This window comes from Elephas maximus, chromosome 5 (assembly GCF_024166365.1).
Source record: "Elephas maximus indicus isolate mEleMax1 chromosome 5, mEleMax1 primary haplotype, whole genome shotgun sequence".
Classification (NCBI taxonomy): domain Eukaryota; kingdom Metazoa; phylum Chordata; class Mammalia; order Proboscidea; family Elephantidae; genus Elephas; species Elephas maximus.
The window spans coordinates 17,569,828-17,584,298 of NC_064823.1; the positions used below are offsets into that span (position 1 = coordinate 17,569,828).

The window sequence follows — 14,471 nt, forward strand, 5'->3', positions numbered from 1 at the left end:
TGGAGAGACTGGAACACTTATACACTGCTGCTGGGAATGGAAAACAGTACAACCACTTTGGAAATCAATTTGGCAATTCCTTAAAAAGCTAGAAATAGAACTACCATATGATCAAGCAATTCCACTCTTTGAAATATATCCTAGAAAAATAAGAGCCTTCACACGAATAGATATATGTACACCCATGTTCGTTGCAGCACTGTTTACAATAGCAAAAAGATGGAAACAACAAAGGTGCCCATCAATGGATGAACGGATAAACAAATTATGGTATATTCACACAATGGAATACTAAGCAACCATTAGGAACAACAATGAATCCGTGAAATATCTCATAACATGGAGGAATCTGGAAGGCATTATGCTGAGTGAAATTAGTCAGTTGTAAAAGGACAAATATTGTATGAGACCACTATTATAAGAACTCAAGAAAAGGTTTAAACACAGAAGAAAACATTTTTTGATGGTTACGAGGGTCGGAAGGGAGAGAGAAGGGTATTCACTAATTAAATAGTAGACAAGAATTATTTTAGGTAAAGGGAAGTACAACACACAGTACAGGGGAAGTCAGCACAACTGGTCTAATCCAAAAGCGAAGAAGTTTCCTGATTACAACAAAACACCTCGAGGAACAGAGTAGCAGGGGCAGGGCTCTGGGGGCCATGGTTTCAGGGGACATCTAGGTCAATTGGCAGAACAAAGTTTATTAAGAAAACGTTCTGCATTCCACTTTGGCGAGTGGTGTCTGGGGTCTTAAAAGCTAGCAAGCGGCCATCTAAGGTGCACCAATTGGTCTCAACCCACCTGGAGCAAAGGAGAATGAAGAACACCAAAAGACACAAGGAAAATAAGAGCCCAAGAGACAGAAAGGGCCACATAAACCAGAGACTCCATCAGCCTGGGAACAGAACTAGATAGTGCTGGGCTACCACCAATGACTGCCCTGACAGGGAACACAACAGAGAATCCCTGATGAAGCAGGAGTAAAGTAGGATGAAGACCTCAGATTTTAGTAAAAAGACCAGACTTAACGGTCTGACTGAGACTGGAGGGACCCCAGAGGTCATGACCCTCGGAGTCTGTGTTAGCCCAGAACTAAGACCTTTCTCGAAGCCAACTCTTCAGATGAAGATTAGACTGGACTGTAAGACATAAAATGATACTGGTGAGGAGTGTACTTCTTAGCTCAAATAGACACATGAGACTATGTGGGCAGCTCCTGTCCAGAAGAGAGATGAGAAGGCAGAGGGAGCTGGTTGAGCAGACATTGGAAATACAGGGTAGAGAGGAGTGTGCTGTCACATTGCAGGGAGAGCAACTAGGTTTGCATAACAATGTGTGTAGAAGTTTTTGTATGAGAAACTGACTTGAATTTTAAACTTTCACTTAAAGCACAATAAAAAAAAAAGACTATTAAGTGCTTATTTACTAGATTTCATGGAGAAAGTTTTTGTATACTGTTTTCATTTCATCTTCATAGCTATCCTGTGTGGGTACCTGTTGATAGCCTAAATTTTTTGTATGAGAAAACTGAATCTTAGCGACGGTAATTCAATAACTTACTCAAAGATTTCCCCAGTGAGTGGCAGGGCCAGAATTCTAACCTCCATCTACCCGACCCGTATCATACCCATTGCCATCGAGTCAATTCTGACTCATAGTGACTCAGTAAGACAGGGTAGAACTGCCCCCGTAGGGTTTCCAAAGCTGTAAATCTTTAAGGAAGCAGACTGCCACATCTTCCTCCTGTGGAGCAGCTGGTGGGTTTGAACTGTCGACATTTTTGTTAGCAATCAAGTGCTTAACCACTGTGACAGCAGGGCTCCTTCTAAATCCCCATCTGTCACCTTCAAAACTTATACTTTTATTTTGTTGAATCTCAATTTCCTTGGTTAAGAGCTGTAATAACAATATTCACCACACAGCGCTGTTTTGAGGGTTAAATAAGAAACCACTTCTGGAATTGGAAAATACTGACATATGTAAGGCCTTTGTTTTATCCTTTGATTGCTCTCTCCTCTATGCTTTCACGGAGGATACAGCAATTTGTACCACAGTAGGCTGTTTACTAAAGGTTGTCTTCCTCTTCCACCATTTGTGAATTTCTCAATGGCAAAGACTCTATGTTACCGCTTTTCGGAAGGATCTAAAAACGTGTGTGATACTAAATACATGTTTGTTGAAGGTGCTGCTTGAGCAGAATTTTGAGATGAAAAATGTGGCAGAAAGGATGAGGAAGGATTCTCGTAAGAACGGCAGCATTTGAAGTTCAGACAGGTTCCCTGTTGGGGTGGGCATCAGGGCTGGCATATTGTATTCTATAAAAGAGAAAAGAAAGTTTATGCAGGAAAAACAGCTAGTGTGGATTTTAATTTGAGCAGCCTTCGGAACTCATTGTGGAATCCTGGGAAGAAGATGGATACTTGGAGATGGGTGACCCAAAAAAACCAAACCAAACCCATTGCTGTCAAGTTGATTTCGACTCATAGTATGTAAAGGATTGTTTGGATGAGAAAGAAACGGAAATCAGGAACAAGATAAGCACTCTGAGCTAGAACAATGGTTGTCAAAAGGGAAGACAAGATTTAGAGGAATTGACAGAGCAAGTGTCGAACATCATCTCGGTGTGGATTATTCCAAAACCTTCTGACTCCTTACCATAACAAATGGTATCATTGCCCTCACGCTGTCACCATCAACATTATCGTCAGCCACACCAGCAACAACCGCAGTAGCAATGGGTATTTTATCAAAGTCTACCAGGTGCAAGCCACTAGCCTGGCGTACAAATAAAAGTTTAGCCTCTGTTTTCAAAATGTGTAGAAAAGCCTCCAATCCCTTCCAGCCTCCTATACGCTGTAGGGGTGCCATCCTCTCCTTTCTTAAATACCGTTCTAATCACGTCACTCGATGTTGCTAAAAGAAAATAACCTTAACTCCTTAACATTTAGGACTTCTAAACTGGGATCTTAATATACTTAAAAATTAATTGTATTTTTAGAATGGATATTATAGTCACACGATTAAAAATTCAATCAGTGTATGGTAAAGCCTTCGTTCCCACTTCCTTCTCCCAGTTCTCCCACATCACTTGGTTTTTCCCATGACATCACCCTAAATCTCTAAACCTGCCTTTGCTGAGCTTCCTGCCTATAGTGCCCTCCTCCTCCTCCTCTAAATCTATTAATATCAAGAATTTCTCCAGGAAGCATACATTTTGAGATTTGATTAATAAAAAAAGAAGGGAGTAGGAGGAGAAAAGGAACTTTCTATATTTTGGGTCCAGAAAGTCAGGAGACACCAAAATGCTCCCAGGGGTTTGTGATTACTAAGCAGTGGCAGTGACCTCTCCTTCACACTTATACTTAAAAAAAACCACTAAGAGCCCAATACTTTTTTTAAAGACCTACACAATAGTAAGCCTTTATAGCCCACTCTAACAGTATGTAGTGTCTGTCTGGGAGTAATTTCAGTTTGACCTATCTGACTAGATTTCCTTTGAGAGAAGTGGCTATCAAAATGATCTGATTCGTAATTAAGATTAGGAAAGTTCTGGCATCCACTTGAAATAGGAAGGGGCTTCTTCCCTGCTGCCCCTCAGGTCACCCCTGAGCAAATGGTAAAGACAGGTTGCAAGAAATGCCAGTAAACTTGCACTTAAAGCACAATTAAAAAAAAAAAAAAAATAGGCTGTAAGCTTCTTTTCAAACAGCTTGATAGAGTAAAAAGAGAAACATTATAGGTTAAATTTTCACATTTCATTAAAACAGTAACAATTCAGTTTCTTAGGAGATAAGAAACTTTTCTTGTCCTTGAGTTCTATAAGATATTGGTGTAGGTTTTCATTGGGGGTATAAAGTGACACATGGACATCTTTAGCAACATCCCTCAATAAACCAAATAGTGGGTTCTGTATTTCTTGTACCATTCCTCCACGTAAACCAAAGGTATGAGTATAAAATAGTGCCATTCAAAAAAGATAATCTGAAAAAAGACATTATACGGCCACGCAATATCAGTCTGTAGCTGATGGATACTCATGTTGTCTCCAATCTCATGCTATTAAAAATAATGTGTTCAATAACTAGCATGTACATATTTTCATACATGTGCAAAGATTTTATTTGTAAGGTGAATTCCTAGAAGTGAAACTATAAGGTCAAATGGTAAAAGCTGTTAAAATTTTGAAAAGTATTGCTAATTTTTTTTTAATTGAGCTTTAGGTGAAACTACAGAGTAAATTAATTTCTCATTCAACAATTTATACACAAATCATTTTGCGATATTGGTTGCAATTCCTGCAATGTGTCAAACTCTCACCTTCCATACCCCAGTTCCCCATTTCCATTCGTTCGTTATTCCTGTCCCTTCCTGCCTTCTTGTCATTGTTTTTGGGCATGCGTTGACCTTTTGGTCTTGTATACATGATTTTACTAAGAAGCATGTTCCTCATGTTTGTTTTATAGACCTGTGTAATCTTTGGCTGAAGGGTGAACTTTGGGAGTGGCTTCAGCTCTAAGTTAAAAGGGTGTTCAAGGGCCACAGTCTCGGGGGTTCTTTCGGTCTGTCACACCAGTCAGCCTGGTCTTTTTTGTGTATGTGAATTTGAATTTTGTTCTACACTTTTCTCCCACTCCATCCTGAACCCTCTATTGTAATCCCTGTCAGAGTGGTTGGTGGTTGGTTGTGCCTGGGCACCATCTAGTTCTTCTGGGCTCAGATTGGTGGGGGCTGTGGTACTTGTGGTCCATTAGCTCTTTACACAAATATTTCCCTTGTGTCTTTGATTTTCTTCATTCTTCTTTGCTTCAGAAGGGATGGGACCAGTAGATGTATATTAGATGGCCACTAGCAAGCTTTTAAGACCCTAGACGCTACTCATCAAAGTTGGATGTAGGACATTTTCTTTATGAACTTTGTTATGCCAATTTACCTAAATAAGCTTCGTGACCATGGTCCACAGCCCTCAGCCCTAGTAACTCAGTTCCTCAGGGTGTTTGGATGTGTCTATGAAGCTTCTATGACCTTGCCTTGGTCTGGGTGTGCTGACTTCCTCTATATTGTGCATTGTCTTTCTCTTCACCAAAGTTAACACTTATATACTGTCTAGTCAATGATTTCCCTTCTCCAACTTTCTTTTACCTCATAACCTTCAAAAATTGCTTCTTTCTGTGTGTAAACCTTGAGTTTTTATAGTAGTGGTCTCACACAGTATTTGTCCATTTCTGATTGACTTTTTCACCTACCATAATGCTCTCCAGATTCATCCATGTTGTGACTATCGCTAAATTTTTATATAGGTTTTGTAACAATTGCCTCATGCATACAAAAGCTGGACTATGAATAAGGAAGAATGAAGAAGAATTGCTGCCTTTGAATTGTGGTGTTGGTGAAGAATATTGAATATACCGTGGACTGCCAAAAGAATGAACAAATTTGTCTTGGAAGAAGTCCAACCAATGTAAAGGCAGTTTTCCTGGGGTGTGGCCTGCGCCACCTTTTATCAAGATAAGAGGAAAGGGAATCTAACAGAGAGGGAGGACCTCACAAAGAAAGCAGCACCAGGAGCAGAGTGTGTCCATTGGACCTGGGGTCCCTGTGCCTGACAAGCTCCTGGACCAGGGGAAGATCGATAACAAAGAATCTTCCTCCAGAGCCGACAGAGAGAGAAAGCTGTTCCCTGGAACTGATGCCCTGAATTTGGACTTGTAACCTACTCGACTGTGAGAGAATAAATTTCTCTCTGATAAAGCGATTCACTTGTGATATTTCTGTTATAGCAGCACTAGATGTCTGAGACAGATATAAAACAAGACAAAACAAAAAACCCACAAAATAACAAATGTTGATGAAGATGTGGGAAAACTGGAACCCTTATACATTGCTGGTGGGAATGCAAAAATGGTACAGACATTGTGGAAAACAGTCTGGCAGTTCCTCAAAAAACTACAAATAGAACGATCACGTTGTCAGGTGCCCTCGAGTCGGTTCCGACTCATAGCGACCCTGTGCACAACAGAACGAAACACTGCCTGGTCCTGAGCCATCCTTAAAATTGTTGTAATGCTTGAGCCCATTGTTGCAGCCACTGTGTCAATCCATCTCCTTGAGGGTCTTCCTCTTTTCCACTGACCTTGTACTTTACCCAGTATGAGGTCCTTCTCCAGGGACTGATTCCTCTTGACAACATGTCCAAAGTATGTAAGATGCAGTCTCGCCATCCTTGCTTCTAAGGAGCATTCTGGTTGTACTTCTTCCAAGACAGATTTGTTCACTCTTTTGGCAGTCCATGGTATATGCAATATTTTCCTCCAACACCACAGTTCAAAGCCATCAATTCTTCTTCGGTCTTCCTTATTCGTTGTCCAGCTTTTGCATGTATATGAAGTGATTGAAAATACCATGGCTTGGGTCAGGCACACCTTAGTCTTCAAGGTGACATCTTTGCTTTTCAACACTTTAAAGAGGTCTTTTGCAGCCGATCTGCCCAATGCAATACGTTGTTGATTTCTTGACTGCTGCTTCCATGCGTGTTGATTGCAGATTCAAGTGAAATGAAATCCTTCACAACTTCAATCTTTTCTCCATTTATCACGATGCTGCTCATTGGTCCAGTTGTGAGGTTTTCTGTTTTCTTTATGTTGAGGTATAATCCATACAAAAGGCTGTGGTCTTTGATCTTCATTAGTAAGTGCTTCAAGTCCTCTTCACTTTCAGCAAGCAAAGTTGTGTCATCTGCATAACGCAGGTTGTCATTGAGTCTTCCCACAATCCTGATGCCCCAGTCTTCTTCATATAGTCCAGCTTTTCAGACTATTTGCTTAGCATACAAATTGAACAGGTATGGTGAAAGGATACGACCCTGACGCACACCTTTCCTGACTTTAAACCACTCAGTATTCCCTTGTTCTGTCTGAACAACTGCCTCTTGATCTATGTACAGGTTCCTCATGAGCACAATTAAGTGTTCTGAAATTCCCATTCTTTGCAATGTTATCCACAATTTGTTATGACCCATACAGTTGAATGCCTCTGCATAGTCAATAAAGCATAGGTAAACATTCTTCTGGTGTTCTCTGCTTCCATTTAGGATCCATCTGACATCAGCAATGATATCCCTGGTTCCACGTACCTCTTCTGAATCCAGCCTGAATTTCTGGCAGTTCCTTGTTGATATACTGCTGCAGCCGCTTCATACATGAAGAAAGCAAGAAGTCATTGAAGAGACAGGAAAGAAAGAAAAGACCAAGATGGATGTCAGAGGAGACTCCGAAACTTGCTCTCAAACATCAAGCAGCTAAAGCAAAAGGAAGAAATGAAGAAGTAAAAGAACTGAAGATTTCAAAGGACAGCTTGAGAAGACCAAGTAAAGTATTATAAGTGCGAAGAGCTGGAGATAGAAAACCAAAAGGGAAGAACACATTCGGTGTTTCTCAAGCTGAAAGAACTGAAGAAAAATTCAAGCCTTGAGTTGCAATAGTGAAGGATTCTATGGGGAAAGTATTAAATGATGCAGGAAGCATCAAAAGAAGATGGAAGGGATACACAGAGTCATTATACCAAAAAGAATTGATCAATGTTCAATCATTTCAAGAGGTGGCATATGATCAGGAACCAACGGTACTGAAGGAAGAGGTCCAAGGTGCACTGAAGGCACTGGTGAAAAACAAGGCTCCAGAAATTGACGGATTATCAATTGGGATGTTTCAACAAATGGATGCAGCACTGGAGGTGCTCACTCGTCTATGCCAAGAAATATGGAAGACAGCTTCCTGGCCCACTCACTGGAAGACATCCATATTTATACCTATTCCCAAGAAAGGTGATTCATCCAAATGTGGAAATTATTGAACAAGAACTATCATATGACTTAGCAATTCCACTCCTATGTATATACCCGAAAGACTTGAAAGTAGTGACTCAGAGACTTGTACGCCAATGTTTATTGCAGCACTATTCACAATAGCCAAAAGGTGGAAACAAACTAAAGGCCCATCAACAGGTGAATGCATACGCAAGGTGTGGTACATAGATACAATGGGATATTACTCAGCCAGTAGGAGAAATAAAGTCTCGATACATGCTACAATATGGACAGTTTGGAGACATTTCAAACCAAACCCATTGCTGCTGATTCCGACTCACAGCGGCCGAGTGGAACAGCCCCATACGGTTTCCTAGGAGCGCCTGGTAGATTTGAACTGCCAACCTTTTGGTTAGCAGCTATAGCCCTTCACCATTACTCCACCAGGGTTTCCTTGAAGATATTACGCTGAGTGAAACAAGTCAATTACAAAAGGACAAATATTGTATGACCTCACTTATATAAAAAGACAAGAAAAGACAAATGTATAGAGATCAAAATTTATTAGTCGTTACCAGGGGCAGGAGGGAGATGGTGGGGAAGTTATTACTTATGGAATATTTAGTTTCAGTTTACAGTGATGGGAAACTTGCATTAAGGGTAAGGTTTACACAGCCAGTTATTATAATTGTTGTCAATAAGTTGTATACCTGTAAAAAGCTGAACTGGCAAAAGTTGTGTGATGGGTATATTTGTAATGACAAAAACAAACAAAAAAAGGCTGCTTCTGTACAAACAAACACCTTACGAGATTTGGTTCTTTAGTTTGGAGGTTTAGGGTCATGGTTTCAAGGGACATCTTAGTTAATTGGCCTAATAACGTATTCAGTGCTTCTGTTCTACCCCTAGTTTGTTGCATAGTCCCTGGAGTCCTAAGAGCTTACAAGCAACCATCCAAGTCACAATAACTGGTCTCTATTCACCTGGAGCAACAGAAGAAGAGTCAGGAATAGCAGGAGGAAATGGATATGTGGACAATTGCCTCCATGAACAACTGTCTCCTTTGCCGTGAGACCAGAAGAACTGAATGGTGCCTGGATACCATACTTAACATTTTGGTCAAAGATTCTTTAGAAGAATCCTGATCAAAAGGGGGAAAATGCAGAACAGAATTTCAAATTATCATCAACTCCAAACTTTCTGGAGCCATGAAAGCTGGATGAACCCCTGAAATTATTGCCCTGGATAATCTTTAAACCTTAAACCAAAAATATCCCCTGAAGTCTTCTTAAAACCATATTTTAGCTTAACTAGTAAAGCATGTCTGCTTTGACCATGATGCTCTTTTAAGATCTCTTCATATGGCATCAAATTGACAACAGCAACTCAAAAGAGTAGATAAGAACCTTAGGGGGAAGTGAGTTTATATTAATGGGGGAGAACAACTCAGAAAAGGAATATAAGAATGGTTGTATAACTGAAAAAATGTAATCAATGTCACCAAATTGTACACATAGGAACTGTTGAATTGGTTTATGTTTTGCTGTGTATATTCTCAACAACAAAAATAAATGATTAAAAAAATAGTATTTTCATCTTTTGTTGTTAGTTGTCGAGTTGACTCCGACTCATGGCTCCCCCATGCCCATTCCTGTGAGATGTTGCCCATTCCTACGCCATCTTCATGATCACTGGCATGCTTGAGTCTACTGTTGATTTCCTACCTAGGGGGCTCATCTTCCAGCATTGTACCTGACAATATTCTGTTGTGATTCTAAGATTTTCATTGGCTGATTTTCCGAAGTAGAATGCCAGCCCTTTCTTCCCAGCCTGTCTTAGTCTGTAAGCTCCATTGAATCTGTCCACCATGCGTGACCCGATCCTGCTGAAATACCAGTGGCATAGCTTCCAGCACCACAGCAACATGCAAGCCACCACAGTACAACAAGATGACAGGCAGTAGATGCTCATATTTAACCCTACACAAATCTTAATGTTATTATAGTATTTATTTACTAATAACTAAGCAGCTTGGCAGTGAGCTAACAAGGTTATCATGAGTTGTAGAGACACATGACAGAAATGCAACAGTAACTGATGTAATTATATGATATCACCACAAGGTGGAGTAAGAGCTCTCCAAAACAGACACAGACACACACAGACACACACATACACTCACAGACACACACACACAGCCCTCATCTTTCAAAAGTCTATGGATCTGACTTATTCCATTCTGCCATCTAGTGGCAATTTAAGGTATTATTCTCTTGGATCGGTCTTCTATGCAAGAATTAAAAACAAAAAGTTTCATAACAGCTAAATCAGTTGAAGGGTTAATCGCAGAGAGAAAAATGGTAACATGACTTACTATAATGCAAGCTGAGGCATGGGAGAATGTGAGAGTAGAGCCTCAAACTGATAAAACAAGTTTAAAAAATAAAATCTATTTTAAAGCTAAAATTATAATGTATTTTAATATATAGTTTTCTTCCCTTCCTCAATTCTTTTAATATAAAGATTATTATATACTTCCAAGGATGGCTTTAACTACTTCCTGAAAAGAACAAGGAGTTTGGATTTAAACATTTTTAAAGTTGTCTTTTTTGAAAATTGTACAAAATCATCTGAAAGGATGATTTTCTTTGAGAGACCATTGAGTCGATTCTGACTCATAGGGACCCTAGAGAACACAGTAGAACTGCCCAATACGGTTTCCAAGTCTGTAAATCATTACAGAAGCAGACTGCCACATCTTCCTCCCTTGGAGCAGGTGGTGGCTTCGAACAGCTGATCTTTTGGTTAACAGCTGAGTGCTTTAACTACTGTGCAACCAGGGCTCTTTAAGGTCTCTAGAGACATAAATTTTGGGTAGGGCCATTTAGATTTACAGTCAGTGGCTTATTTTCTTTCACTGAAGAACACTGCTTTTATTTGCTTGACTTTTATATTTGGAATTTCTTTAAGGGGCATATAAAATGTGCCCCCAAAATGTACATACAATGTCAAACATACATAAGGAAAATTAAAAGCCAAGAGTTAGTGTTCTTGACAGTAAAAGAGCTCCATATACCAATCAGAAAAAGAGCATCACTCCAAAAGGAAAACAAAGGATATGATCAAGCAATCTACAAATAATATAGTTAGTAAACATTAAAAATTATCACTCATTAGTAAACTGATTATAATGCTGACATTAATAAGATAAAAATCATATTTGTTTCTCAACCTAACAGAAAGAAATATAAACTGTGCAACCCTGCTACAAGGCCCTAAATGGGAATATTCTTCTACTTAGAATTTCAACCTCTGGTATTTATTCTGGGAAATAACTCAAAAAAAAAAAAAAAAACCCATAAGGATATTATTAATCAAATTGTTGTTTATAAAAGCCAAAACCTGGCCACAAACTGAACTCTAACAATAGGTGACTAGCTAATAAACTACAGTGTATCCATCTCCTGGAATACCATGAAGCCATTAAAAGTCATGGTGTGGGTTGCCCTAAGTCGGAACAGACCCAGCAGCAACTAACAACATCAGAAATATTAATGACATCAGAAAACGCTCACCCCTGTTAGTGAAAAAAAAAAAGTATGTTGCAACACTGTATGTACAGCATGATACCAATTTTGGATTTTTCTTTTTTAAAAAGGTGCTTTATTTTCTTCTTTGTGCTTTTCTAAACTTCCCAATGTATACTTATTAAGTTTATAAGTCAAAATAATATGATAAAATTATTAATTAATACATATGTCAAAATTCTTGATTCATATATAAAAAATATACAGTTTTCCAATTAAATTTACACTTTTTTTTTATATAGATGAGCAGAAATAATCTTGGGTTAAACACAAGTTTCAAGTGTATGTGTTTGACACAAAAAGGGTATCAAGAAAAATTTCCAGATCATTCCAAGAGACCACTTAAAGCTAATATGCATGGTTTAGAAATTTCTCACTAAAAAGCCAGAACTGCATGTCTACTTGAGAAAACACATTAAAAATTATTCTAATCCATTAGGTGTTTTGCATCCCATTTCCAACATCTCTAAATAAAATTTTCTAATATTCAAATTTGACTTCTTCCTAGAATTAAAGCAACAAAACAAGCCCCCAAATATTAAAAATTACAAAACAGCATATTATCATTTGTGCATGGGAGAAAACCTAATGAAAATCTCTTATTTACTGATGAACAGCCCATTTATCCAAAGAAGATTGTATGTACTTGAATGTTATTTTTAAGAACAAGACATCCACTCACTTCACTCAAAAAGAAATTTAGTGTATTTTTACTAGCTGCTTCTGCCTTTACATGAATCATGTTGTGCTAAATAAAAATAGATACGTTTGTAACTGAAACTTCATTTACAAAATATTATGGTCTTCTATTATCAGAATTTAAATGTTACAGCTTTTCAACTATATTCTAAACAAAAAAATTAAAAATCAATTCAGATAATTCAGAATAAGTGCTTTATTTTTTTTTTAATTCCCACGAAAACTGAAACTATCATTTACATTAGTTGCAATAGCAATAAAAATTAGAAATAAATTTGCTATAACTTTTGGAAATACTTTATGAGCATAAAACAAATTTAAAGGAAACAAAGAGGAAAAACTCAGGACTCCTTTTAAATTAACGATAGTCTGCCTACTTGTGACATACCCACTTGCAGATATACAAACAGCAGATGCATTCAAAACAGTGCAAGATGTAATTAATTTAGGACAATATTTTAACCAATCCCAACCCAGTTTTCAATTACTTGTGCAAGTTTTTACATAGAATCACAAAAGTAAATCTCTCCTATTCAGAAAACTTCACAGCAACCCAGCAACTACAGAAACCATGAGGTATGACTAGGGGCCGGGAAAACCAACCCAGCAACTACAGAAACCATGAGGTATGACTAGGGGCCGGGAAACCCAAGAGGCAGCGAGCGCCCAGAGTGCAGGGACTTCAGTGTAGCTGCAACCTTGCTATACATGTTTACCTCTGGGGGGTGGGGGGCGGGGGGGAAGGTTCCCTTTAAACTATACGTCTAAAAGAAAAGTAAACTTACTTCATATTCTTCTTCTGAATTTAAAAAATACATATGTAATCTTCCTCTGTATTTGACAAGTTTGAGTTGATAGTGGGCTAACTTGGATTCTTTAAGAAAGCTCTACAGAAGAGATGAACACGATATACCGTATCTTCTTTAAGAAGTATGAGCTGAAATGTCAGGCATTCCTTGTGCTGTTTTTGTACATATTTAAGGAATGCGGTTCTTATAAACAATGGCTTTGAAAAAAGAAATACTGAGACCAAAATACATTACTAGAGGATCTCTACAAAAGGTTCCCAAAACGATCCTTCGTGAAATCAGGGAAAACGTTTTTTAGGATTTGTCTTGCTAGAAAAAATACTACCAGTGCTCGTCCTTTTTCTTTTTTCTGATTCTCACAATTAAGCATCAGAAGGGTTTTCTCAAATAAATACGGATGTAAATGTTGATTTCAAGGGCAAACAGCTTTCATAAGAGTCTATTTCTCAGGCATTTCACCATTTGTTGAAACCGAGGCGGCACTGTTCTGGGGTAAGTTGTCACTGGACTCCTGCGAAGTATTCCTTCTGGGAGAGTTTACCAAGGCCTGAAGCTGACTGGCAGATGTAGGCTTAGCAGCATTGGGTGGCTTGGTAGAGGAATCGGATGGAAGTCTATGATGACTACTCTCCTCACCAGAAGTAGATGAATGTCTTTTTCTTCCAAATTCTTCACTAATAGGGGGCTGCAAATCATGAAACAAGCACAGTTGACAATTTTACTAAATTGTCAAAATCTAAGGCCAGGCTGGTCCAACAAAGAGGGAAACTAGTTTGGCGCTTTGGTAGATTTTATTAGTATAACATAAACTTAAAGGCAATTTAAGGTATTAAGCATAAATTTCTTCCCCCAATTAAATCCATTTGGTAGCATTTGCTCATTCTTTCACTCAAGTTATTTTTATTAAGCTTCTTTGATGTTTTAGGGCCTAAGATACTCTAGTCCCTTCTTCAACCCTAAACTCCTAACCTAGGCTTGCTTGAGTGTGGTAATGTTTAACTAACAGATCAATGAAAACAGCAGGGGAAAAAAGAAAAGATACCAAGTCAAATAACCTTCATCAAGTTTAAAGGTTTACCTAGGATTCCGAGGATAAGGAGAGTATTATTGACAGTATTAAAACATCTTTCAGACACAAATATCCATAAAGCTCCCAAGTTCCCTCAAACTGCAAGGAATAAGAGTGGGCACTGAAAATATATCCTACATTCAAAAGAAGCCAGCTTTATAGGCCTTTCCAGTAACAGGGATTTAAGAATCCAGAACCATTTAACACTGACCAACTGCCACTGATTCAATTTCAACTCACAGTGACCCTACAGGACAGAGTAGAACTGTCCCACAGAGTTTCCAAGGCTGTAAATCTTTCTGGAAACAGATTGCCACATTTTTCTCCCTAGGAGCACATTGGTGGGTTTGAATCGCCAACCTTTCGATTAGGAGCTGAGCAATAACCACTGTGCCACCAGGGCTCCTTGACTAATATTTTCTTTGGAGGCAAGTTAAGACAATAACCTCCTTTTCCAACCCCCTAGTATATTTAAAAAAGGAAGGCTGAATTCTTAGCTTCTG

General features: G+C 38.6%; 1 protein-coding gene across 3 annotated transcripts in view; it reads right to left on the reverse strand.

Annotated features, from left to right (window-relative positions):
• Positions 1–12,365: 12,365 nt before the first annotated feature.
• LARP1B (La ribonucleoprotein 1B) overlaps positions 12,366–14,471 on the reverse strand; it is a 149,496-nt gene continuing 147,390 nt past the window's right edge. For 2 of the 3 annotated variants that reach the window (XM_049885338.1, XM_049885337.1), the window contains exon 19: positions 12,376–13,584. In XM_049885338.1, coding sequence (XP_049741295.1) covers positions 13,339–13,584 — 246 coding nt within the window. In that variant the 3' untranslated portion in view covers positions 12,376–13,338. Of the gene's footprint in view, positions 13,585–14,471 lie in introns of all 3 variants that reach the window. The other variant, XM_049885340.1, reaches the window with a different exon arrangement.